The sequence below is a fragment of the Protopterus annectens genome, chromosome 4.part1 (genome assembly GCF_019279795.1).
Source record: "Protopterus annectens isolate FY-2018-M chromosome 4.part1, PAN1.0, whole genome shotgun sequence".
In the NCBI taxonomy this organism is placed as follows: Eukaryota; Metazoa; Chordata; order Ceratodontiformes; family Protopteridae; genus Protopterus; species Protopterus annectens.
In genome coordinates this window covers 467,123,295-467,150,794 of record NC_056734.1, presented here as the reverse complement: position 1 = coordinate 467,150,794, position 27,500 = coordinate 467,123,295, and the positions used below count along the sequence as shown (strand labels likewise).

Sequence of the window (27,500 nt, the reverse complement as noted above, 5' to 3'; positions counted from 1 at the left end):
CACTCTTAGGGATGTGTGATTAATGTTGTAATCTGCAGGGGTATTTAACTACCAAAAAGGTATAATTAAACATTTTTTTGCATTTTGTTTTAGGCCATGTCTTTGGCACCAGCCATTTGTCTTAGTCAGACCCTTCTGAAGGATATTTGCATTGTTGGAAGATTCAGTGATTTCCCCCAACTTGCAGTTGCCAACAAACCTGGCTAGCCAAAGACCTTCTACATTAACCTTGACTTCAGAGAAGTATAGTCCGAACAGGAGAGAGCCCAGCTCTGACCCCTTTAGTACACCACTTGTAACTGCCCTCTTGCTGGAATATGACTAGCATCTTTGAACAGAGAGCAATGCACACTTATTTATTGAAATTATGGGGCAATAGGTAGGACAAAGTGTAGAGCCTTTGTCCAGTTTATTCATGTACTAAAGGTGGCAAATGGCAATCCTAAGACTGATTCAGTCTTGTGGAATAGTGTTTGATCTTAAGTTTGATATTTTATCTGTATGGACTACTGCAACAAATCTGCTTTGTTTTGGTACTTATGTCTTCTGAGAAATATCAGTTGTTTCGGCAATCTGGGGAAGGACACTTCACAACACACCACCTCAGTAGCCCAGAGTCATTGTTATTGTACTGTTAGTAATACAGTACCAAACATTTGCAATGCCAGTTCTTAGGGCATGTCCAAGAGCAGGTTTGAGCAATTACTGAAATACTGTTCTTTCCCTCACTTTCTTCTGGTCCAGTCCAGATGTGATCAAATGGCCCAGTTCTTTTCCCTGCTCTCTCACAATCAGTTCAACTCCCATCAGAAGATACATCACACTGGGGGTTTTGTGGCCCATGTGTGGTACTTGTTTGCAGAGAACCTCAACTGCCATCTCTGTGCCAACTTGGTCAGCCTTTTCATTTCCTTTTCTAGAGTTTTTCCTCTCCTACATCTGCACATATCTGTGTGTTATCAGTAAAGAGACTGATACTGTTTACTATTTCATTAGATATGTCTGAGCTAAAGATACCAAAACATACAGGAACAGAAATGTAGTGGTAGTCCACCTCCAAAAGGTCCACTCCTTCTACTTGCATAGCAGACATGTAACCACAGAGATAGACTCCTCTTCCCTCCTGCCCCAGCTCTTCCACGGAACAGCAAAAGAAAAAAAAAGTTGGAGGAGCCCATCAGATCCCATTTCTGCAATTTGACCCAACCCACAGATTGCACTTGAGGAAAAAAAAATATTTTAAAATGTTGCAAACTGCTTGTTACAAATGTAATGAAGTTGTTAGAGTTTATACCCTGCACAGAGTGCTGTAGCATTCATATTTAGTTAAAAAAAGAAAAAACGAAAAACAAATTTCTTCACTTTTAAACTGTAGCAAACTGCTTGCTACAAACATAGCAAGCACTTACTGCAGTTTATACCATGCATGCAGTGCTACAGTGCTCAGGTTTTACTTTAAAAATATAAACTAATCTTTTGTCTTTTAAACTATAGCAAACTACTTGTAGCAAGCAATTGCTACAGTTTAGATCACACAAGAAACAGTATATTGCTCAGGTCTGATCATAAATACAATGCCAGCTTTTAATAGCCAGCATGCATTAAAGAGATCAGGAGTGGTCTCAGATGGCTGATAGCACCACTTAACACTTTGCATCCAGGGCAGTTGCCACCTTTGTCCCACTCTATTTAGGTTATTGTTCAGGAACAGGACACACCCTTGCAGTACTTAGCTTGCCCGCCCATCCATCCATCCATCCATCCATCCATCCATCCATCCATCCATCCATCCATCCATCCATCCATCCATTTTCAAAACAGGGTGCCTTGATGATGGTTGATGTGACAGCAAGCTGAGTAAGGTTGAGCAAACTTCCATGCCCTAAGCAACATTATCCATATCTCTCATTTTGTGGAATGCCCACACATTCCCACTTGTCTTAAAGGATATGCATCCTGCATTGTGTCTTGCTGGACCCAGGACTTTCTTCCATTGGGCTATGCCTGGCACACTTCACATGACTAGCACCTAGGGAGCATCCACAAAAGGTACCCAAACCACCTTAACTCACTTCTCTCAACACACAGGTGCAATGGTAGAACTTCTATATCCTGGTAAGTTGCAGAGATGTTCACTTTATCACAGTGAACCAAACTATTCTGTGTGGCGGCGGCTGCTTCAGATCCGTCCAGAAAAGTGCACTATCTGTCTTCTTTTCATCAGATACATCAGAAAAATCACTTTCAGAAGCAGAAAATGAAGGTGTGATATTCTACAATGCTGAGAATCTACTTGAAATTTGATCTCTAAGTTTGGCATGCTGTATGTATGATGAGCTACTAACAGTGAGGTCTGTAAGGCCTAACACACACCAGGAACTACTAGGCAGCTTGCTGAAACATGGCCAAAAATGCACAGATCTAGTGAAGCATATATTCATTGCCCCTGGCAAATGAATAAAAAGGAAAAAATGTGAAAGATCAAGAAAAAGAGGCACCAGAGAAGGAACTACATGCAAACTGAAAGCTAATCGACAGAGGCCTGCACTTCATTCCTTACTGCTGGGTAATGTACAGAGTAAGATGGATTACCTAAGGCTGGAACTCTGTACACATACTAAGGTGAAAAACAGTTGTTTATCTGTGTTCACTGAAACTTGGCTTATCTCCAACATAAATGACAGCACAGTAAATGTAGAGGGAATGACATTATTTCATGCTGACAGAATTCATTTACTCTGTGGCAAATCTCATGGAGAGGGTGTTTTTATATACATGAACAACAACTGGTGTATTAACTGCAAGGTTGTTGCCTCACACTGCTCAGAGAACATTGAATTTTTGGTTCTAAAATGCAGGCCCTATTACTTGCCAAGAGAGTTTAATGGAGTGAGCATAACAGCTGTTTACATTCCACCCAGTGCAAACACCAGTGCAGCACTTGCCATGTTATACCAGTCCATAAGTGAACAACAGAACAGGAACTCAGAGTTTGCCCATGTAATTGCAGGTGACATTAACCAAGCCAACCCGAAATCAGTTCTAGCCCACTACCATCAGCATGTGAACTTCACAACCAGAGGGGAGAATACACTAGGTAAGGTTTTCACCAACATAAAACTGGCATACAAGGCAGCACCTTATCCACACCTGGACAACTCAGATCATCTTGCCATCATGTTGTTTCCTGCATACAAACCACTGCTAAAATCAGGAAAACCATAAAGAAAACAAATAAGGTTATGGTCTGAGGGTGCAGTCAGAGCAGTGCAAGACTGCTTCTAGAGTATGGACTGGTTGATGTTCAGAAGCAGCCTCAAAGAATCACCAAATAGACCTGGAAGAATATACAGAATCTGTGATGGCTTACATCTTAAAATGTATGGATGATGTGACAACTACCAAAGACTTCACCATACATGCAAACCAAAAAACAAGGCTGTCCAGTGAGGTGCATGAGCTTATAAAGGCACAGAATGCAGCATTCAGATCTAAAGACAAGGATGCCCTAAGAGTGGCCAGAGCAAACCTAAACAAAGGCATAAAAGAGGTAAAGAGAACCTATGGAAGAAAAACTCAGGGTCACTTTAATGACCAAAGGGACTCTAGACATCTAGGCATACACGTCATAACTGACTAGAAATCTGCATCTGATATATGACATTGTCCTATGTTTCAACTTCATTTTTTACTTTTGTATGTATCAACATTGTTCTATTACTTATGCATGTATTACTGTGAAGCTTATGTATGTAATACTGTGGAGCTTTTCTCCCCGGGCCGCCACTGAAAATGGGCTCTTCCTAGGCCCAGTGGACTTTCCCGGTCAACAAATGCAATAAATAAATAAATCTGCCCAGTGTGATGACAGTATAGAATTCTTAAACGAACTGAACAACTTCTTCAGCAGGTTCAATATGGGCAACAAAACGGAGGCAAATAAACTACTTGTAGGTCAGGATGAGGAAGTGCTATGCCTCAGCACAGGTGATGTACTAAAAACTTGGAGATGACTCAACCCAAAGAAAGCAGCTGGTCCATATATCATTATGGGCAGGGTTATCAGGGTCTGTGCTGCACAGCTGGCATCATACTCACAGACATTTTCAAAACATCACTGTAATTAGCCATTGTACTGAAATGCTTTAAGAACATGACTATCATTCCCTTACCCAAGAAACCACAACCAGCAAGTCTGAATAACTGTCACCCAGTTGCTCCAACATCAATAGTAATGAAGTGCGTCGAATGGTTGATCAAAGACCACATCTCAGCAAGCATACCTACAACACTAGATACATTGTAGTTTGCCTACAGGACAAACCACTGCACAGCATATGCCATCTCTTTAGCACTTCATGAAACCTTGACTTACTTGGAAAATAAGGACTGTTTTGTCATGATGTTACTTAGTTCTGCCTTTAATACTGTCATCCTCCAGAATCTAGTGATGAAGCTAATTCAACTGGGCATCAACACCCCCTTGTGTAGTTGGATACTAGACTTTCTTACAGACAGACCCCAAAAGGTATGTGTGGGAAATAACAGCTCTAAAAGCGTAACTCTGAACATGGGTGTACCACAGGACTGTGTCATGAGTCCTCTACTATTCACCTTGCTTACACATGACTGTGTAACCAGATATACATCCAACAGAATTATGAAGTTCACAGGTGACACCACAGTCGTAGGTCTTGTCCTGAACAGCGTGGAAACAGCATATAGGAGTAAAGTGGAACATCTGCTAGACTGGTGTGACAGCAACAATCTGGCACTGAATGTCAGCAAGACCAAGGAACTGATTGTGGACTTTAGGACATCTCAAGGAGCACAGCAACCTCTGGAAATCAAGGGAGTAGCAGTAGAAAGAGTCAAGAGCACTACGTTCCAGTGCAATAGTGGACCTGTCTTGGCTGGTGCACACCTGCCACACTTTCAGAAAAGCACAGCAACATTTGCACTTCCTATGGAAACTGAGGAAAGCAAACCTGTCACAGTCCATCTTCCATGCCTACTATAGGGGAACCATCAAGAGTGTACTGACAAAACAACATCATTGTATGGTATGGGAATTGTAATGCTTCAGATTGCAAGGCTCTCTGGAGATTTGTAACAGCAGTGGAAGGAATCATTGGCACTGGATGACTTACATGAATCTTGATGTACTGGAAATGCTAGAAAGGTAATACATGGCATACTCACCCTGCTTGCGTTATGTTCTCCCACCTTCTCTCAGGTAGATGTTACAGCAGCATGAACTGTAAGACTTCCAATGCTCAAGAGAAGTTTTTCCTCTTTATCCACCAGATTGCTGAACTCTAATAACAGGAATGCCAGAATTCATTCTGGTCTTTCAACTATCCATCCATCCATCCATCCATCCTCAGCCCCTTTTTTCGAATTTTGCATATGGGGTAGGGGTGTCACTTCAAAAGACAATCATCACAAGCAAAGGTTTACACTGCCGGGTGGCTCTCTTGACTAATCCGGTAAATGACACACTCATGTCCATTTATTTTAAGATCATTACTACTAGTAGCATACTTTAGTGCAATATCCAAATCTTCATCTGTCCTGAAACCTGAATGTGCAATATGTTTGCTTCACAGATACCTGTTAATGTGAAAATTGAAGTTTGTGTGATATCTACTTCTGCAGTACCCTAAACAGCACATTTTTTATGCACCTAATGCCTGTAAGTGACTATCCTAATATTACTAAATAGTATCTATATGCATATATGTTTCTTGTACTGGGAATAAAGCAACATAATTTTGTTTAGCTACACTATGTACAGATCTAAATGACAATAAAGTTTACTTTAACTATGACTTTTGACTTTGAAAGGAATTGATTTTCTTCCACTTATGTCTGTGATCTCATCTTCTTTGCCACTGCCTAAAAGCATATGACTGCAGGTGAGGACAGGAACATAGATTTACAAATTAACTGAGAGAGTTGCCATTTCACTCAGTTCTCCTTCTACCACTCTAGCCTGGTTCAATGCCTGCAGCACTGCTGCTACTGCTTACTCTTCTTACTGGTCCCCCTCCTATTCTTCTCTACCTTGACTTGTAAATAAGGCTGCAAAATATTTAAACTACGCATTCTGGGTTTGCTGCTCCTCTCCTCCCACCTGCACTGAGAAAAAGCCATGAATATTAATTTGGAGTTGCTGATTTTTACCCAGCCACTTAACATTCACTGAAAAAAATATTTTATTTTATTTACAATGTGATTACTAGGTGAGTGAGCTGGCCCAGTGACCCTTTTCACTCACAACCTGGATACAAAAGTACAAAATGAATCAGAGCAATACAATACAAGTAGTAATAATAATACAACTAGACTGCTTAACCTTACAAATGTATCAACACATGATTGTAAACAATGATGGCGCATTAGTGCAGCATATGCACATTTAATAAAGTAGGACAGAATGTATACCTTTGGATGGAATATAAAGTTATTGGGTTTTGTTACAAATAGTTGAAAAGTACAATAATACAGTAATGCATGAAAGTGATGGTTTAACCAGTATCATGGAAACAAGTCCACTTGATATCTTGGAATATGGATTCCTTAAGCACTTTCTGGAAGGACACTAGGGTTTCATTGTTTTTAACTTCATTGAAATACATACTGGAAGCTGTAATCACTTGAGGCTAATAGAAGAACATTATTTGCAATGACAGGAATGCAACCCTCATGCACCTGATGTACTCTCCAAAACTTTTCTGAACCTTGATATCTATAAAAATTGCAAACAAAAATGGACATGATGCACCCTAGCTGGAGTCATTATCCACCTTGAACATATTTAACTTAATGCCAAAAATGTTGATACATCTCTCACTCCTCAAACACAGCCCTTGAATGGCACTCAGCAGTGGTCCTCAGACCCTGTATTTTTATAGCATTTTCCACAGACCCTTCCATTTTACACATTCACAGGCCCCTCCTGATTCAGAATCTGTACCATTGGAATAACCCTCCTTTGCACTAGTCAATTTTCTAACCATTGGCATTGTCAGTCTCACCACAATACTCTGTTTCTTACATCTGAAATGTGCAGTAATACAGTCTATTTTGGTCCTACCCTCAGAGCCTCTAGTTTTCCTATCAGTCTCCTATGTGAGACTGAGTCAAAAGCCTTGGTGAAGTCTAGGGAGATCACATCTACTTATATTCCGCTCTCAAATTCAGCCATTAACCATTCTCAAAATTGTATCAGGTATAAATGAGAAATCCTTCTGTCCATAAATCCCTGATAGTTTCTGTTCTGGAGATTATTGTCCTCTAGAGATATTACAAGCATTTCCATAAGGTTTCTGTCCATTAAATTCCATTCCTTTCCTGTTAACAAACCTGTAGTAAACCCTATTTTTCTTGCTCCACCCACATTGTATAATGGTACCACACTTGCTGTCTTCGTCTCTTTGGGCACTTTTGCACTAGACAGTGATCTATTTAATATCTCCGTTGGGGGTCTGCCAGTAAACTGTCCAGATTTTTGTGGAATGTAACAGGAGGTCCATCTTGATCTTATGCTTTTTTCTACCTAAAAGCAATAAGTTCCCTGCCCAGCTCTCCTTTCTTTATTATGTCCACTGTTTTCTGCATACTGTCTCCCTCCCTGTCAGCATGGAACCCTCTCTCTCCATGTTATTCTTTTGTGAAGAATGAAGTAAAGCATTCATCCAAAGTATCTGTTTTTTTTCATAGTCTGTGATCATCCTCCTGTCTTTGCTCAGCTGGTTAGGTCTGTTTTGCCTTTCTTCTTTGTTCATAAAAAAGTGTTTCCTTTCTTGATCCCTTCTGCCAAATCCATTTTAAATGTTGCCTTTGCTATCCTTACCAAGTCTGGTGGCTTTCTGCTAGCCTCTTTGTACTGTGTCTCCTCCCCCTCTCTACAGATTCCTTTCCACCTTTTGTACGCCGTATCTTTTCCCCTAATTGCTAAGCCTCATCTTTGACCATCTCCCCAACCCAATATAATATAATCTTCTAAAATCCCATTGCCTTTGCTTTATTACAGTTCCTCCCTCTAAACCACACACTGCAGTCTCATGGTCCCCTTGCTCTGGTCTGCCATGGGCCCTGCTGCAATTACTATTACCACATCTAGAATTCCATCCTTTCTGGTATAAACCTACACCTGTTCTTGGTTCAAGACCTCTGTCATCCTCTGTACCTCTCTAACCTTGAACTCAGAATGTCCCAGTCTACTTCTGGTAGTTTCCAATCCTACTATACTATACTATGCTATACTATACTATACTATACTATACTATACTATACTATACTATACTATACTATACAATATAATACTATACTGTACTACACTATACTATACTATCCTCCTTTCCCACTCTTTTTTCCAGTTGTCTGTCGTCCTTATTCCTTGATGATTCTTGGGTATAATGTAATGCTTCATTCTAGCAGGCCCCCCAAAGGTTTTCACCTTTCATACTACTTTTCCCTACTGTTGGCAAGGTGTTCCTCACCTCTGACCCTTATATGATGAATGGTATAATACAGATTATTTATCTGCTTCCATCTCTCTGCCACCTGTCATACCTAACTGTTAAAAGCAAGCTAAAAACTGAATAATAGAATTCAGATTCTTATTCATTTGGAGGTACAAATCAAATCTCAGAAATGCACATGCATCATTTCCAATCTGGAAGTGAAAACTTTAATTACTTACACAGTATGTTTCTAGAAGAAAGTCACATCACTAGTTCTATTATATGCATGCAGTATAAAGAAGTACAAAATAGCTTTGTGTAAATACTTTAAAAAAGAAAACAGACCTGAAATTGTAATCTCCGTGCCATTAACTATAAGAGTGGTTGAATTTTCCTTATAAAGATTCCACTGAATCTGAAAAAAATATGAATAATGCTTAGATGGATGGAACTGATATTCAAAATAAAGTAATGAATCATTATTAACAAAAACATGCATTTCTTGGGATGACATACAAATCTCAAACCTAATAGTTTCTCTGGAAAATATGTACTAAAATTCTGTTTTATTCAGAATCAATGACACACAGATCAACACATTGCCTTTACTCCCAGCAGTTCATCATAAAAACTGAAGATGCAATGTCACAATCACAAAAGTATTTTGTTTTTTTCTAGCAGGTTCAACACATCATTAAAGCACTGATTACATTGTTTTTGCTTCTCCCACCTGCCCATCATCTGGCAAACAATGTCATTCTGCCCACCTGTTATCTACTAGGGGAGATGCAGTAATAGCACAGCCATCATCTAGGCTGTTAGGGAGCTTTGTGATCCCAAGTCCTAATATCCCCTCTCCATGCTTCGTAAATGCTCAGGAAAGGGGCACGTGATAGGAACAGCAAGACCCACATTCCAGTCTTCTACAGGGAGCTCCTGCTATGTTAATTCTCAGCTACAGCATAGCATTAGGTCACTGCAGTTTTGGCTTAATGCTGTAGAACTGCATCTTAGCTCCACAAAACGAAGGCCATGGTCTTTGCTAATCAATGTTATACTGTAGATGAATCACTGTTCAGTGCCTCGTTAAGTGTCAGCTTCAATAAAAACATCGCCCAAATCTGAATTTGTACTCCTATTTTAGTAATAGCTTTCTCTGATAATCAGAAAGCTTTCCAACTTATCCAGTCATAGTACAAGCATGACTGTAATATTAGTTTGCTAGTGCCTTTAAAATATTGTGCAAAAATGATTCTAAAGATTATTTTAAAAGGTAGAACATATGTTGCAGAATATATTGGAAAATATATTGCCTGAAATGGTGTTCTCAAGTTGTTCAGCAATATATCTATCTATCTGTCACCCTTAGGCTTACGAATACTGGCCAAGGCTCTTGTCACCCCCACAGTGCCTTTTTTAGGCAAGGCTCAAAAGACAAACCCACTGCCGTAAATAGCACAAGTAACAAAAAACTGAGGGTAATGCTGCTCAATGCCAGAAGTCTAAACCTCAAAATGCACACACTCCAGGCACTCCTCAGTATGGAGAAAATCGATATCTGTGCAGTAACAGAAACCTGGTTTAAGGTTCCAGAGAGCACCCCAGCACTAACAGGCTACAACTCATACCATACATCTCATCCACAAAACCCAGACTGAAATAAAAAAGGCGGGGAAGTATCCATATTCATCAAGGATACCCACACCTCCAGGTTAGTGACACAGCACGATGCTTCAGAGATCATCCACGTGCAACTAACAATGGGCAAAACTGCTATTCAAATTATAGCTTGCTACAGATCATCCACAATGTCCCAGGACCCCCACTCCGCATTCCTGGAAACACTGGGAAACATAAAGGTCCTACCAAACACCCTGATATTGGGTGATTTAAATTACCCAAACATTAACTGGGAGAACTACTGAAGTACAAACTCCCTTGCCCAACATTTCCTAGAATTTATAAACTCAAACGCCCTGGATCAACTGGTCAACACCCCCCACCAGAGGTGACAACATATTGGACCTGGTCATTACCAACATGGGCGACCGGTGTTCCACACTGGATGGGTCAACCCGTCGCTGGTTAGATCTGACCATAAACTAATCACTCTGGATAGTCACATTCCGCCACCATCCCCACTTGAAGAAACCACTGTGAAAAACTTTTCTAAAGCAAATTTCACGTTACTTAAGACCGAGTTGGGAAGTTTCAAAGCCCCCATACTAAAGGATAACACTGTCCAAGCTGCAAAATCCTTTACTAATGCACTCTATGGGCACCTACAAGAATGCATGGATTGTGCTATCCCAAACAAACCCACGACTCACTCCTCCAAGAAAAGGAAACCACTCTGGTGGATCCCTGCCATAAACAAGCTATACAATAGAAGGAGGAAACTTGTACAGAAAAGAGTAAAATCCCAAGAAGGGAAGACATCTCTAATCAGTATCAGCAAGAAACTATGTTCCCTCATAAAATCACCCAAGGCTAGCTTCGAAAGAAAAAATGTCATGGACTACAAAGATAACCACAAGGCATTCTTTAGCTATGTCAAGAATCTAAGTGGCAATTCTCAGATCTGCTCGGAGTTAGTGCAGAATGGCACAAAATACACTGAACCGACCGATATAGCCAACATCCTGGCAGACAGGTTCAGTGCAAACTTCACCCCCCTCTCACCCCCAAAAGGGCCCATAACTATACCAGAAGAATTTAGTGCCCCTGAAATCACAGGCTCTCAGGTTAAAACAAGTCTCTCCAAAGCCAAAAACATAGCATCAATGGGACCAGACTGTGTCCCAGGCTGTGTCCTACACGAGCTCAAAGATGAAGTAACCCCTCACCTAAACACACTGTGTAAACTCAGCCTCTCCACAGGCTACATGCCCACAGAGTGGCGCACAGCAATGGTTACTCAGCTCCACAAAGGTGGAGCCACAAAGGACCCCGGGAACTATCACCCTATAAGCCTGACTAGCTTGGTCTGCAAAGCTATGGAGCACATCATCATGGATCTCATTAACAGAGACATTGGAAGCCTCCAAACACTGAACCCTACCCAGTTCACCTTTGTTAAGGGCAGATCATGCCTTCTAGACCTGGAGGACTTATTTGAGACAGTTACCAAGGCTATAGACGAGGGAAAAGTGGTCCACACAGCCTACCGAGACCTCAGATACACCTTCGACACCATTCCCCACTCAGGTATTACAGACAAGCTCACCAGCCGGAACATAAACCCCTATGTCATGAGATGGGTTGCCAACTATCTCATGGACAGAACCCACATGGTAAGAGTTGCAGGAGCTAGGTCTGACTCTAAACCGGTTACAAGTGGCATTCCCCAGGGCTCAGTCCTAGGTCCCCTCTTGTTCAGCATATGCTTCTCAGAGGTACAGGCAAACACAGGAGGACTATGGCTGACCAAGTTCACAGACAACTGCAGACTAGGGGCTATAATTGACTCTCCGGCTGACATAGACATCCTCCAAAAGGGTCTCACTGAGACAGATACCTGGTGTCAAAACCATGGCCTCAAGCTAAATACCAAAAAGTGTATAGTCATCCCCTTTGGAATAAACAAAGTACCCACAAACTACCACATAGGTGATAGCCCCCTAAATATGGAAGATGTAATAAGGGATCTGAGGACCCAAGTAGACAGTAACCTCTCCTTTGATAATCACATTGCCAAAGTGGTTATAAAATCCTTCTATGTGGCCCACCTAATCACAAAATGGTTTGCATCCAGATCAAAATTGGTCATTGGGCCCCTCTATGCATCACTTATCAGACCTATCATAGAGTAAAATGCCCCATTTGAGATGTACCTTACAAGACACCTGCAACAACTGGAAAGACCACAGAAGTTCCTCACTAAGAGGATCACTGGCCTCAAGCAGATGCCCTATGCAGCTCAACTGAAGAAACTCCAGCTGTACTCGTTTGCATACCGCCTACTCAGAGATGATCTCTGCCTGACATACAAGGCCCTGTCCAACACAGAATTGATGGACAAGCTCCACCTAAAGAAAATCATATCCCCTCAACCCACATGCTCCAGGGATCTAAACCTCACCACAACAATAAATAGGATGTGCTGGAGGGATAGATTCCTGTCCCAGTGACTTCCCATCTACATTAGGCAGAGCTCTTCACTAACCCTCTTCAAGAGGAGCCTTGATGAGTGGATGGGAAACAGAAAGTTTACCCCAGGGATCACTTCAATGGCTCTGCTAGACAGAGGCACAGGGAACTAATCTAAGGGGGCAGCGAAAGCCAACACATTCCGGCTAGGCTTATAAATGCCTTTGGGCAGATAGCCTAGTACCTACATATGAATCTATGAACCTATCTATCTATCTATCTATCTATCTATCTATCTATCTATCTATCTATCTATCTATCTGTCAGATCCAATCCATCAAATCCATCTCTGCCTTATACAGAAGCTCATGTCCTCCAACTAAGCTCTTGGGCATTCTACCCTTCCCAGAATGTACTTCCCCATTGCCTCAGATTTTGTTTGCACAATAAAGTAGCCAGTGGTTATACAGAAAAAGAACACATAAATAATACTATTACCAGTACTTAAGGAAACATTTCAAAACAACAAGGAGTCCTTAAAGGCATCATTTTGTATCACCCGTTCTTCCAGGAGTCTAGGAATATGGCCGGTGGGAGTGTTATGAGAATAAAGGTGGAGATGGGCAACACACATGGAATGTTATGGTATGTATATAACTTCTTTATGTGTTGTTGTCAATTTTGCCTTTATTCTCACATATGGGACAGCGTCCTTAGCAACCTGAATCTTGGGTGGCTCATAACAGAATATTCCTCAGAACTATTGATCCAAAGGAAGCTCTACCCCTGGAGGTCAAATTCACTTTATAATGAGTAATAAAAGTATGGGGATTAGACCATGTGGTACAAATATTGTCTAAGGATTCTCTGGCCAAAAAGGCCGAAAAAGTAGCCACAGCTCTAGTAGAACATGCTTTCACTGGTGTAGGCAATTGTTTATTTTGGGGTTTATAAATAAAAGTGATACAATTAGCAAGCCATTTTGACAAGGTAACTTTGGAAAATGGCAAGCCTTTTCTTGTTTCAGAAAAGGAAACAAAGAATTGACCTTTTTTTGTGAAACCCTTTGTTCTATGTAGGTAAAAAAGCAGTTGTTTGTGAACGTCTAATAAGTGTAGCAGATATTCTCCTTTGTTTTGGAAATTCAGGAAAAAGACTCGCAGTTCAATGGCTTGATTGAGATTTGTCTCACAGACTACTTTGGGCAGAAAGAAAGGGTTAGTTCATAATGAAACTCTGCCTTTACGAAAAAAGTAAATAAGATGACTTTATAGATTGTGCTTGTAATTCAGAAACCCTTCTTGTTGAAGTAATAGCCACTAGAAAAATTGTTTTCCAAGCCAAGAATTTGAAATCACAATTTGCTGAAGGTTCAAATGGAGAATGAGTCATATGAGAAAGTACAAAATTCAAATCCCAAGGGGGAAGGATTTTTGTAAGGTGATTTCAGCAACAAGATTCCTTTTTAAAAGGTTGCACAAAGCTTAGGGGACATAATAGGGCAACTATTCTCTCCTAGACGATAATTAGAAATGGCAGCTAATTTAACTCTTACAGTAGCTGCAGCAGCTCCTTCGTTAAAAAGTTTTGTTATAAATTCCAGAATGAAATGCAGTGGAGCAGTAAAAGGCTCAACATTCTTTTCCATGTCCCACAGAGCAAGCCTTTTTCACTTGCTTCTGTAAAGTTTCTGTGTGGAAGAGTTATGTGAAGAAAATACAATATGTCTTATTGGGGAAGATAAAAGAGGATGCCTGACTATCATTGGAAATGGAGAAGCCATGCTGTCAATTCCAGACTTTTCAAGTCCAGAAGAACCATTCTTTGCAGATGTGAAAGTAGATCTGGCACTGGGTCCAGAATCCATGGATCTTCCTGAAGATGAGGCCCAAAGAAAAGGAAACCAAATCTGTCAGGGCCAGTACCGGGCAATGTGGATGATTGTTCTCTTCAACATACTTGCTTCATGTAACACTTTGGGATTCAAGGGAGTTCAAGGATAAGCATATAGAAGTCTCAGGGGCCAATCATGCACCAGTGCATCCATCTGTGACTCCACCTGAGGGGGGATTAGGGCAAAGTAGCAGCTGCATTTGTTGTTCATGAGTGAAGCAAAGAGATTGCAGCAAGGCTGACCCTATTTCTGGAAAAACTTTTCCACAGCTTTTAGTTTGAGGGACCACTCGTGAGTTATCAGAATTGCTCTGCTGAGCTTGTCCGCTATCACGTTGGATCTCCCCAGAATGTGCTATCAGAAAGAGGTTGGAAGATATCACCCATTGTCAAACTCAGAGGGCTTCTTGACAAAGGGGATAAGATCTGGTTCCTCTCTGTTGATGTACCAGACTACTGACATGTTGTCTGACTGGACTGCTATTATTCCTTGAGGAAGAGAGTCTTGAAAGGCTTGCAATGCTAGTAGTACTGCTCTCATCTCTAGAACATTTATAAGCAAATGGGCCTTGTGGGGGGACCAGATGCCTTAGACTGTCCTTCACAGATAATCCCCCCCCTCCATCTGGGAGGCATCTGTGGTCACCATGGCCTGGGGCTGATTGGGTACACATGGACGACCTTGACTGACTTGATCAGAATAAATCCACCAATGAAGATCCTTCCTGCATACATCATTTATCAAGATCTTATGAGACATTGGAAGATCTAGAAAGGACCATTGGGTTTACAACAACCATTGCAGAATTCACATATGAAAGAAGGCTAGAGGTACCAGTACTATTGAAGCTGCCATTGTTCCTAGGACTTGAAGTACTTTGCAGATGCATTTCTCTTGCAAATAAGAACCTTGATCTTATTTCTCAATGATTTAAGTCTGTTGGATGGAAGTCTCACTATCATTTTTCTTGTATCTAAGTAGGCCTCTATGAAAATCAGATTTTGATGGGGTTCTAGAGCAGATTTCTCAAAATTCATAGTGATTCCTAGATAAGAGCAAATATTTACAGTATTTTCTCTTGCCCTTAAGAGTTGATGCCTGGTCATAGCTGTCAGGAGCCAGTTGCCTAGGTACAGAAACAGTAGGTATGGTGTTAAGCAAAGGAATGCAGAAAATCAGATGGTAGCGGATTTTGCGAAAAGGATGGACATGGCTGTGATGAATACATATTTTAACAAGAGGGAGGAGCATAGGGTGACATACAAGAGTGGAGGAAGATGCACACAGGTGGAGTATATCTTATGTAGAAGGGCAGTCTGAAGGAGATTTGGAGATTGTAAAGTGGTGGCAGGGGAAAGTGTAGTTTGACAGCATAGGATGGTGGTTTGTAGGATGACATTGGTGATCAAGAAGAGGAGGATGAATGTGACGGCAGCACCAAGGATCAAATGGTGGAAATTGAAAAAGGGTAACTGTGAGGTGGAGTTCAGGGAAGAGTTAAGACAGGCACTGGGTGGTAGTGAAGAGTTACCGAATAGCTGGGTAACTACAGCAGCTAGTAAGAGAGATGGCTAGAAAGGTGCTTGGTGTGACATCTGGAAAGAGGAAGGAGGACAAGGAGACCTGGTGGTGGAATGAAGAAGTACAGCAGAGTATACAGAGAAAGAGCTTGGCGAAGAAGAAGAAGTGGGATTGTCAGAGAGATGAAGAAAGGAGACAAGTGTAAGGAGATGAGGTGCATGGCAAAGAGAGAGGTGGCGAAGGCTAAGGATAAGGCGTATGAAAAGGTCTATGAAAGGTTGGACACTAAGGAGGGAGAAAAGGACCTGTACCGATTGGCTAGACCGAGGGACCAAGCTAGTAAAGATGTGCAGCAGGTAAGGGTGATAAAGGATAATGAGGGAAACATACTCACAAGCGAGGAGAGTGTGTTGAGCAGATAGAAAGAGTACTTTGAGGGGCTGATGAATGAAGAGAATGAGAGGGAGAGAAGGTTGGATGATGTGCAAATAATGAATCATGAAGTGCAATGGATTAGCAAGGAGGAAGTAAGGATAGCTATGAAGAGGATGAAGAATGGAAAGGCTGTTGGTCCAGATGACATAACTGTGGAAGCATGGAGGTGTTTAGGTGAAATGGCAGTGGAGTTTTTAACCAGATTGTTTAATGAAATCTTGGAAAGTGAGAGGAAGTCTGAAGAATGGAGAAAAAGTGTTTTGTTACAGATTTTTAAGAATAAGGGTGATGTGCAGACCTGTAGTAACTACAGAGGGATTAAATTGACCAGTCACAGCATGAAGTTATGGGAAAGAGTAGTGGAAGCTAGGTTAAGAATGGAGGTGATGATTAGTGATCAGCATTATGGTTTCATGCCAGGAAAGAGCACTACAGATGAGATATTTGCTCTGAGCGTGTTGATGGAGATACAGAGAAGGTCAGGAGTTGCATTATGTCTTTGTGGACTTAGCAAAAGCATATGACAGGGTGCCTAGACAGAAGTTGTGGTATTGTATGAGGAAGTCAGGAGTATCAGAGAAGTATGTAAAAGTAGTACAGGATAAGTATGAGGGTAGAGTGACAGCGGTGAGGTCTGCGGTGGGAGTGACAGATGCGTATAAGGTAGAGGTGGGATTACATCAAGGATCAGCTCTGAGCCCTTTCTTATTTGCAATGGTGATGGACAGGTTGACAGATGAGATCAGACAGGAGTCCCTGTGAACTAAGATGTTTGCAGATGACATTGTAATCTGTAATGAGAGTAGGGAACAGGTGGAGGAGACCCTGGAGAGGTGGAGATATGCTCTAGAGAGAAGAAGAATGAAGGTCAGCAGGACTAAGACAGAATATATGTGTGTGAATTGGGGAGGATAGAGGAATGGTTAGGATGCAGGGAGTAGAGGTGGTGAAGGTGAATGAGTTTAAATACTTGGGATCAACAGTTCAGAGTAATGGTGAGTGTGGAAGAGAGGTGAAAAAGAGAGCACAGGCAGGATGGAGTGGAGTGAGATGAGTGTCAGAAGTGATTTGTGACAGATGAGTACCAGTAAGAGTGAAAGGGAAGGTCTACAAGAGGGTAGTGAGACCAGCTATGTTATATGGGTTGGAGACAGTGGCATTGACAAAAAGGCAGGAGTCAGAGCTTGACGTGGCAGAGTTGAAGATGTTAAGATTTACACTGAGTGTGACGAGGATGGACAAGATTAGGAATAAGTATATTAAAGGATCAGCCCAGGTTGGAAGGTTTGGAGACAAAGCCAGAGAGGCAAGATTATGTTGGTTTGGACATGTGCTGAGGAGGGATGCAGAGTATATTGGGAAAAAGATGCTAAGGATGAAGCTGCCAGGTAACAGGAAAAGAGAAAGGCCTAAGATAAGGTTTATGGATGTGGTGAGGGAGGACATGCAGGTGGTTGGTGTGACTGAGCAAGATGCAGAGGACACGAAGAAATGGAAACAGTTGATTCGCTGTGGTGACCCCTAACAGGAGCAGCCGAAAGAAGAAGAATAAGAAACATTCAGAATCCTTGATGCTTCAAGTGAGCCACAACCACTGCCATGTATTTGGTGAACACTCTGGGGGCTGCAGTGATGCCAAAGTGCAGGGCTCAAACCTTGTAATGACTGGTTCCCAGCTGGAAGCACAGATGCCTTTGGATCACCTATCTATTTTTATATGGTAGTACACATCCTGAAGGTCTATCAAGCAGATCCAATCATCTTTTCCTAGAAAAGGAAGAATAGACTGTAGAGTGACCATTCGAAACTTGCACTTTTTGATCAACTTTTTTCAGTTGGTGAGAACCAGAATAGGTCTCTAGTCCCCTGTTGAGTAAGTTCCAAATTCTCATTGGTCTGAGGGGACTTCTTGGATGACTCTTTTGCCTAGCAACTTTTGTACTTCTGTAGTTGCTTGATCCTTTGATCGGGTAGCATGTATGGAATTCTTTTGTTTTGAGGAAGGGGATGAAATAAACTCTGGATATTATTTGATGCACCCATTTATCATTTGTAATGTGAAGCCAGGCCTGTGGGTGCAGATACAGCCAACCTTGCCTCCAGAGGTGAGCAATTGGGCCTCCTTTCAGGAGTGCTGAAAAGGCTTGCCAAAGAAGAATCTCTAGAGCCCTGATTTTAAGGGGTATCCCCTGCCACAAGGGCAGCATCTTCCATTATTGTTCTCTCCTCTGCTTCTTGGAGAACTTTCAACCTGTGTGTCTTGGAAATACCATTTAGACTTTTGGAACTATATCTTTCTGCTACCTTTTAGACCTTTGAGATAAGTTCCGGTTAGAGTGGAAAAATGCACTGATACGGCAGACAAGGTCTTGCCTTCCTGTTCACACCTGGTGAGTGTTATTTTCAGTTTGGGCCCAAAAAGAGATGAGTCATTGAAGGGGGCATTCACAAAGGAGGACTTGAAGGGCTCTGTGAAATCTCAAAGTCGCATCCAGGCCTGCCTCCTAATAAAGATCCGTGAACCTTCGGCTCTACTCGCTCCATCCACTGCATAAGAAATCAGTCTTATGGAGGAATTAACTACTGAATTTCGGATGGGGAGCTGAGAGGCTACCTTATCTGACACTGCATCAGCCACAGCTCCTTGTACGGTATCTGATAGTTCTTTCAGCAGATCCCTTTGCAGCTAGTAAAATGCATCAAATAATTCAGTGAGTGCAAAGTAAAATCCATTGAAGAAAAGATGTGCTTCCCATATCTAGCCATCATCCTGGAATCCTTATTAGGAGGATGAATAGTGGAATTGGTCTTAGAGAAAGTTCCATTTTAATCACTGCCACCATAACCATTGCATCTACCACAACTCCCTTAGTAAGAAACTGTTTATCAGGGGTGAAGTGACATACTTATTTGGACTCCCTGGGGTCTGATCAATAGAGTCTAGGGCCTCTCATGCCTTCTGAGAGGTAAACTTAATAAGCTCATCAGAAGACAGGGTCACCCACGAAGTAGAAGGTAGGTATCCAAAATCTTTAGGTATACTGACTCTTCTGCTGAAGGGGTGTTGGACTCCCAATCCCCTCTCTGGTTTAACATTTCTAGAATGTCTCAAAAAGAGACATCCTCAAGGGGAGACAATAGGAACCCCTCAGCCTCATCGAGTTCAGTATCTGTGGTAACGGACTACTCTGTGGAGACTAATTGCTTCCTCTTTCAGATTCTTTTACAAAGGACTTCTTCAGTGGGATAATCTGGAGAAGTATCGTTAGAGATGGGGTCTCCCTAGGGACATCCTGAGGCTTGGGATCCCGCTGCCTCTGTAGAAGAAGTGGATGAAAGGCAGAAAGCACCGGAAAGCGATGGGAAGGGAGATCCTAGGGAGATTGGAGCCTTGCCTGAGAAGCAGTCAAAGCTCTACCTCATGGCCTCAAATGCCCCTTGCCCCAGATCTGAGGATCCCTCTGGTGCTGACAAAAAAACATCAGAGCCGAGGGTCCTCTGCAAATCAAGGAAAGAAGATCCAAGACCGAGGTACGAGCTGAGCTCATCTGCACCAAAACTCCAAGAGACAAGATCTGATCTGAAGAAAAAGAAGCTGGATCCCTGCCCGTGGGTCCAAGCAGAGAGCTATGGCTCACAGATTCCTTCTGCTCCAACAGAGCATAGGAACTCAGAGCCAAAGTCAGAGCAGAAGAACAAGTGGATCTCTGATCTGACAAAGTCACAAACTGGACTTCCAGATCTCCCTGCTCTAAACTCGAGACACGGGTTGAAAGAGGAAGAGAAGGAACAGAAGGAGGGAGTGACTTTGCTGGATCCGAAGCTCCTGGGCTCTGATCCAGCAGTAACTTGTCTAAAGCCGATGTCTTCAACAGCCTTTTAACCACCCTATCCACATCTTTGTCAGAAATACTCCTGGTTGAACAGGTGGAAAGGGTAGGTGATCTCTGTAAAATCAGAGATGGGAGCCAAGACGATACTCTTTCTAGGTATGAATTGGCTCCATATAGTTCCAATTATCTGAGCTGAAGGAATTGGAGCTGATAACTTAGAATGCTCCGAAGTTCCCTTGGATCCATAAGTAGATAGCTTGGACAGAACTGTCAGTGCAGACAACTTTGCCATTTTTTTCAACCAGATCCAAAGTTTCTGTTGGTGTCGGAGGTCTTTTCTTTGGTTTGCCAGAGTTTTGGGTAGAAGAAGAATAGGAACCAGATTTGGAGGACCCCTTGCCACCTGAAATAGCTTCAGCCAAGGGGCCTTGAATCATACCTTTAAGCATAAGCTTATTACACCTTTCTGAGAGCATTTTGGTTGGAGCCGTAACATATACTGCAGGACTCCTGCAGATGTAACAGCCCTAAACAATAAACACAAAGAGTGAGAATCACTTCTTCATCTTTTTTCCAGTTAGGGATCTCTACAGCGGATCACCTGTCCGCTCATGATTGGCAGTGGAGTTTTACAGTGCCGAGGTGCCAGCCCGGTGCCCAACCTTCCACAGAATGCACATGCACACACACACTCACACCTAGGCCCAATTTGGAGTGTCCAATCCACGTACAGCATGTCTTTGGGATGTGGGAGCAAACCGGAGCACCCAGAGGAAACCCACGCGACCACAGGGAGGACATGCAGACTCCGCACAGAAGGCACCCCAGCCGAGAATCGAACCAGAGAACTTCTTGCTGTGAGGTGGCAATGCTAACTGCTGCACCACCGTGGCCACCCCCAAAGTGTGAGAATCACTAAAGAGCATTTTCTTTCCACAGTGAGTACACTTCTTAAACTCTAATGACTTGTCTCCGTTGTCCTTCTGAGACATATTGAATAAACAGCAATAACAATAAAACACAAGTAACAACACCACAAATTTTAACAAACTATACTATGTAAAGTGAAAATCTAGAGAAGTCCTAATAAAAACAATGGACTCTCTACAAACAACCATAAGAAAAATTAAACTAAAAACTAACAAGCAACTGATATTCTTTTTTTTTTTTAAATATGTAAAGGATAGAAGGGGGAAAAATATGTCGTAATTACACATAAACATTAGGGGATAGGAAGGGTATAAAATCTACAAAAAATGCAGGATTAAACACCACAAGCTAACAAGAGTTAAACACTATGAGAACATTTTAAGAAATGTAGGAAATATTAGGAAATAATCGCAAAAAAGAATTCTCAATTAGCCCAGAGGTTGAGACGGGACCACATCTTCAGCAAAGCAGCAAACGAGATTTGCGATAATGGGGAAGTGCATTCTGGGAAGGGTAGAATGCCTAAGAGCTTAGTTGGGGGCCACAAGCTTCTATATAAGGCTGAACTGGATCCAATGGCTCTGATCTAATCCATACGTGATGATAAAGGAGAGACTGACAACACATCTAATGTTCTGCAATTAAGTTCTGGTGAAGACAAGAGGAAAATGCTGTGAGAATTATGGTTCCCCCAAAGCAAAAAGACGCAGCAGCTGACCATGTGACTATACTTATAGAGGTATGTACTGCACACAGGGCAAACATGAAGATCAGCATAACTTTGTTGCACTTTGCTGTCCAAATTTGCAAGATTAGAGGATGTAAATAACACTGGAGCTATCCTAGGCAATCATAAACAACTCTTCACTCCTACTACCTTACAAAAAGATAAAATAACCAATAAGGCATTCCTATGCTGGAAAGGGGATATACTCATGGTGTGATGTGAAGGTGTAGGGTTAGACAGTAAATGGGTCAGTGATGTCTGGTGGATTCAAGGCACTTTACCTAATGTGATGCATGTATAATCAGCATTCTTCTATAATTTGGCCATTTTGCACTGACTAGCATTGTCACTTATGGAGATAGTGGAGATGTATCATCCAAAAACTAATGCTTGTCACAGAAAGAGGCAGCAAGATTGACTTGTTCTGCGTAATTGATTGTGTCATTTCTTGCTACCTGTAAAAACATATAGCAGTGATAAAAGGCAAATGATAGCTAGACAGATTTATTAGCAAAATTCTATGATAAACTATATCAAATGTCATTGACAGGTCAAGTAACAGTGTTCACCTAGCATAGTTTTGCTTACCTGTCCAAATATGAACTCAGTGCCATATGCCAACAGAGTATCTCTTCAATGACTTGGCTTGAAGTCACTAATATTGATTAGACATTGCAAAAGTTGTGATTACACATGTAATACTTTTGACAAAGTGGATAGCAGATCAGTAATATGTTAAGAATAGTGACATGCGGTCATACAGAGGTACAATAAGTACCACATTTTCAGAGGCAAGGTGGTAGACATAACCTTAACTGATGGATCTGTGTTGCTACTCGGATTCAGAGAAGTAACTGGCAACTTCAAGAACATTGGTGGAATGTTATCTACTCATACTAATCTACATTTCTGTTTTAATTGGAGTGGATATACTTGACTAGATGTAAGAATGCAAAGAAAACTAGGAATACTCTATGGGTGAATCTCCAATAAGAGAAAATATTTAAATTAGTTGATACTTCTGGAAAGTGAGAGATAACACATTTTCCTAAACTCTGCTCCTTCCAGGCTCTCCTCACCATGGAGAATACAGACGTCTCTGCAGTTACTGAGACATGGTTCAAATCCATGGAGAGCACCCTGGCAGTGCAGGGTTATAATGTCTTCCACACATTTAGCCTATCTATTGCACAGCAAGAGAAAAAAAGGTGGAGGAATCTTAATTTAAATCAAACACAAACATATCTCAAGGCTGGTCAAACTGTATGATGCTCTTGAGCTACTCCACATCCAAACTGACATAGAAAAAAGTTTCATACCATTCCTTTACATGCCATAGATTCCCCTCTATGATCCATGAACTCATACTGCAGAGTTAAATGCACTGAAGACTCTCCCCATTCAACCCAATACCATTTTCATGGGTGACTTTAACTATGACAATATGGGCAGCACAATGGTGCAGCGGTTAGCGCTGTCACTCCACAGCAAGGAGTTCTCAGGTTTGATTCGCAGCTGGGGTGCCTTCTGTGCAGAGTATGCATGTTCTCCCTGTGTTCTCATGGGTTTTCTCCGGGTGCTCCCGTTTCCTTCCACATTCCAAAAACATGCATCTAAAGTGTTTCTCTCCTGGCCTGCTCTAAAAATGGCTGTGTCCCAGTTGGACTTTCCTGGTAAACAAATGTTAAATAAATAAAATGGGAATCATACACAACCTCATGCGTGCAGGCCCATAGATTCCTGGACTTCATTAGCACAAACTCCCTTGACCAACTAACTGGTCTGTATGCTAACTGGGGCACAAACATCCTTGAGCTGGTCCTCAGAAATATGAATGAATGTTGCAGCTCCCTCCCAGTGTAATCACTAGTCAGTTGGGACCATAAAGCTGTCTTCTCTGAAATAATCATTAAACCCAGGATCCCAGCAAATCCTGGAATGTCTAAGGCTAACTTCCTATTATTAAGGGGTACTCTAGCAAAATCTGAAGTCCCCTAAACCATAAGAACACTGCTGCCTATGCAGAGGTGTTGACATAAACATGCATATATATGCATACAACTGCACCTGCTTGAAATAAACATAGGACAACTTCAAAGTACAAGCTGTCATTGTATAACAAAAGAAAGGAAATTATGGCCAAAAGTAAGAAGGCTCGGCCCAGCAAGATAAAAACACCTTCGTCAATCTAAACAAGTAGCTCACAGGACTAATCTTGCCTACCAAAGCCTAATTTGAGGTAAAATAGCCTTCCAGGCAAAGGACAACTACAAGGTTTGCTTCAGCTATGTCCGCAACACACAATGTACTGAACTAATTGTGAATTGAGCTACCAATACTGACCTGGTTGACATAGCAAATCTACTGGCCAACAAATTTACCTCCAATTTCATCCCAGTTTTCCCCCTGTCAGTTCTCAGGAAATACGCTCAACCATAACTCCCCTAACATGAGAGCAAATCCTTAATGCACTCTGTAAGGTCAGGAACACAGCATCAATGTGCCCAATTATACACAAGATGCCTCCTAAATAGCATGAAATATGCCTTATCAGAACCACTAAAATTTCTATTCAGCTGCAGCCTTCAAACAGGCTTCATGCCAAGCAAATGAGGAATTACAACCATTAACCATCTGCACAAGGGTGGGCATCTATGTACCAAGGCAACTACAAACCAATAAGTCTGACTCATCTCATATGCAAAGCTATGGAAAGAATCATCATGGAAATGATAAACAATGACATAGGAAATGTACATACCCAGGTTAGCTTCATCAAGGGCAGGTCATGCCTGCTCAACCTGCTGGACTTCTTTAAGAAGGTCACTAAAAACATAGACAAGGGCAAAACTACCTACCTCAACATGACAAAAGCATTCAATACAATATCTCACTATGGCATGGTACATGAAATCAATAAATTAGGCATAGACCCATAAGTCATGCAATGGATAGCTAGCTGACTGACAGATATTACCCAAGAAGTTAAGATAGGGGAGGCTACCTCATTCTCTGAAGTCAAGGCCAATATCAAGGTACTCTGTCTGACCAGTTTTGCAGATGACTGCAAGCTAGGTTCAGTCACTGAATACCCCTAATATAGAAATAGCCTTCAAAGAAGGCCTGACACAGAATAACTGGTGCCACAGCATTATCTAAAACTCAGTGCAAAGAAATGCATAACAGCATCCTTTGGAAAGATGGCTACCCATGGAAATTATTACACTGACAATATACCCTAAGAGTAGACCCAGTGATCAGGGATTTGGATTTAAGAATGCATGTAGACAGTAACCTGGACTTTGACCATCATGTGCCTATGGTGGGGAGAAAAATCATTATATGTGGCGAATGTATAAACAAGGGTATGTCATCTGGGTCCAACAATGTCATTGTTCTGCTGTACTCATCCCACATCAGACTAACCATTGTGTACAACACACTCTTTGGTATGTATCTGATCAGGCATTTACAACAACAACAGCATCCACAGAGGTTCCTCAGAAGTAAATACAGGGCATAAACAACATGCCATATGTGGACCACCTTAAAGCCCTGTCTCTGTACTCTGTCTCCTACCGACTGTTGCAAGGTGATCTATGCTTGGCCTAAAAAGCATTATCTGATCCCACTCTGATGAACCTCTTGCACATCCATAAAACAAATAGCATTAGAAATACCTGACCTAGGGACTTACCTGATCAGCAACATAAATAGGACATGTTGAACAGGCTTCCCATCCATTCATCACAAAGCCATGACTGCACTGCACATCCACAGTATTAACAGCCCAGGGCAGTCATCCCCTTTGCCTCACTCTAGTTACATCTTTGAGAATATCAAGTCCAAAGCAAGATTTTGTAAAGAGGGAGGAATTCAAAAGCAGCAAAAGGAAGCCCACAGCAACATAAGGAGACTATGCAGACTTTATACAGATAAAAATCTGAAGTCAGAATTGAGCTGCAGACAAAAAGAAAATCTGGAAAGCCATAACCCAAGGAGGATGTCAAAGGCAGAAGTTGATGTAGTAGTCATGAAAAGCTTAAATATAATTGTATTGGAATGTAATGCTTTATTAGATAAAGATTTGGTGTATGGAGAGAAGCCTGGCTCCATGATGCAGAAGGATGGACCCAGGTAACCAGGTTTGATTAGTAGTCCTAGCACTGCAGGAAGGGTCATGGCTTTCTCACCCCTCCCTTGGGGCCAGAAAGGTGTTGAGTCCTCAAGAACATACAAGGAGGTGTGACGTCTCTAGTGAAGACTAGGGAAATCACAGCTAAATGCTATGGGGAGAGGGACAAGCTTCTTTACAGGGACCACCCCTTGCAGAAGTGAGTGGGTGGCCTTTGTGGTCAATCCATTGCACATACCCTCTCCACTGCTTCACTGAATGAGTGCAGAAAGTGGGGCTAACCACAAAAATATAAAATCAGCCCACATGGCTGTCTAAATTATGATCTCTCCCAATTGGCCCCCAGCTGATGGGGACAGAATGGGCTGCTTGACCAGGGAAGGGCTTATGGCTGAAAGACAGCAGGGACCGAAAAAATGCAAAAAAAGTAGGTGTATAGAAAGAATCTTGATTCATTCCTAAATATGGGACTTAAAGTCCTAAAGGGGAAAATTACAAGACTTTACTGAAAGCACTTTCATGAATGACAGAAAGGGACTTGAGATGGTTCATTTGAAAGTAAGTAAGTACTATGATAGGAACACGGAAGGACTTCTGTACTGCTTGTCAAGTGCAAACTAGATGAGGAACCAACTTGTCTAGCACTATTTAGCAAAGCTGAACTCTCTATTTGCTGTTTTCCATGGAAAATCATTGTCAGTATAGTTTGTGTGTGTGTGTCAGGAATGAGTTTCTCATTTTGGGAGAGTTCTCCCTTCTTTATGGTTTTGCAATGGTAAATGTGGAACATATAAGTTCAGGGAATGTGAGACTGGTGAGGGGCTTATACTCCTGTAAATAATACTTATATTTCATTTATTTTTATTGGGTTGAATTCTTGGCCAGTTGTGTTCAATGAACTAGTTCATCTCTGATTTGTAACTTGATCAGTCATAGTGAAAGCAAATGGAAGGCTATCCGTGTAATAGAATGCATAGAGTATGCATCACCAACAGAAAGCAACTGTCCATTTTATTATAAAGATGATAAGCCCTCCACTCTCTGTGTATAGTGTTATTTGACTTTCTAGAAACCTCATTATCAAAAAGGATGCATGCAATGTTGAAAAAAATGAGGCAGTTGGTGGCATTAACAGAAATGTTCAGTAATGCCAAGAGAATTCCTAGAACCTAGATTCACAGTATACTCAAGAAAGAGATTTATTGAAATTAAAACGGCAGTCTGACACTACAAGGTGGAACACTCAGCAGATAAATAAAGGAAACAATATGTTACACATGCATTTGTTCATACTTACAAATGTATATACTTATATGAATATACACACGCATGCATGGAAACACACACACTAAAGCACAGACACACATGTGGGCATGCATGCACACACACACCGTGAGCTGCAGCTGCAATGCAGAGAGTACTATGCAGTAATTTAACTAAATTAATTGAATACACCATTCCAAAT

General features: G+C 41.6%; 1 protein-coding gene across 1 annotated transcript in view; it reads right to left on the bottom strand.

Annotated features, from left to right (window-relative positions):
• LOC122801228 (mucin-like protein) overlaps positions 1-27,500 on the bottom strand; it is a 471,963-nt gene that overhangs the window by 38,527 nt on the left and 405,936 nt on the right. Inside the window, exon 18 of the mRNA XM_044070781.1 lies at positions 8,817-8,886. Coding sequence (XP_043926716.1) covers positions 8,817-8,886 — 70 coding nt within the window. The remainder of the gene's footprint in view (positions 1-8,816; positions 8,887-27,500) is intronic.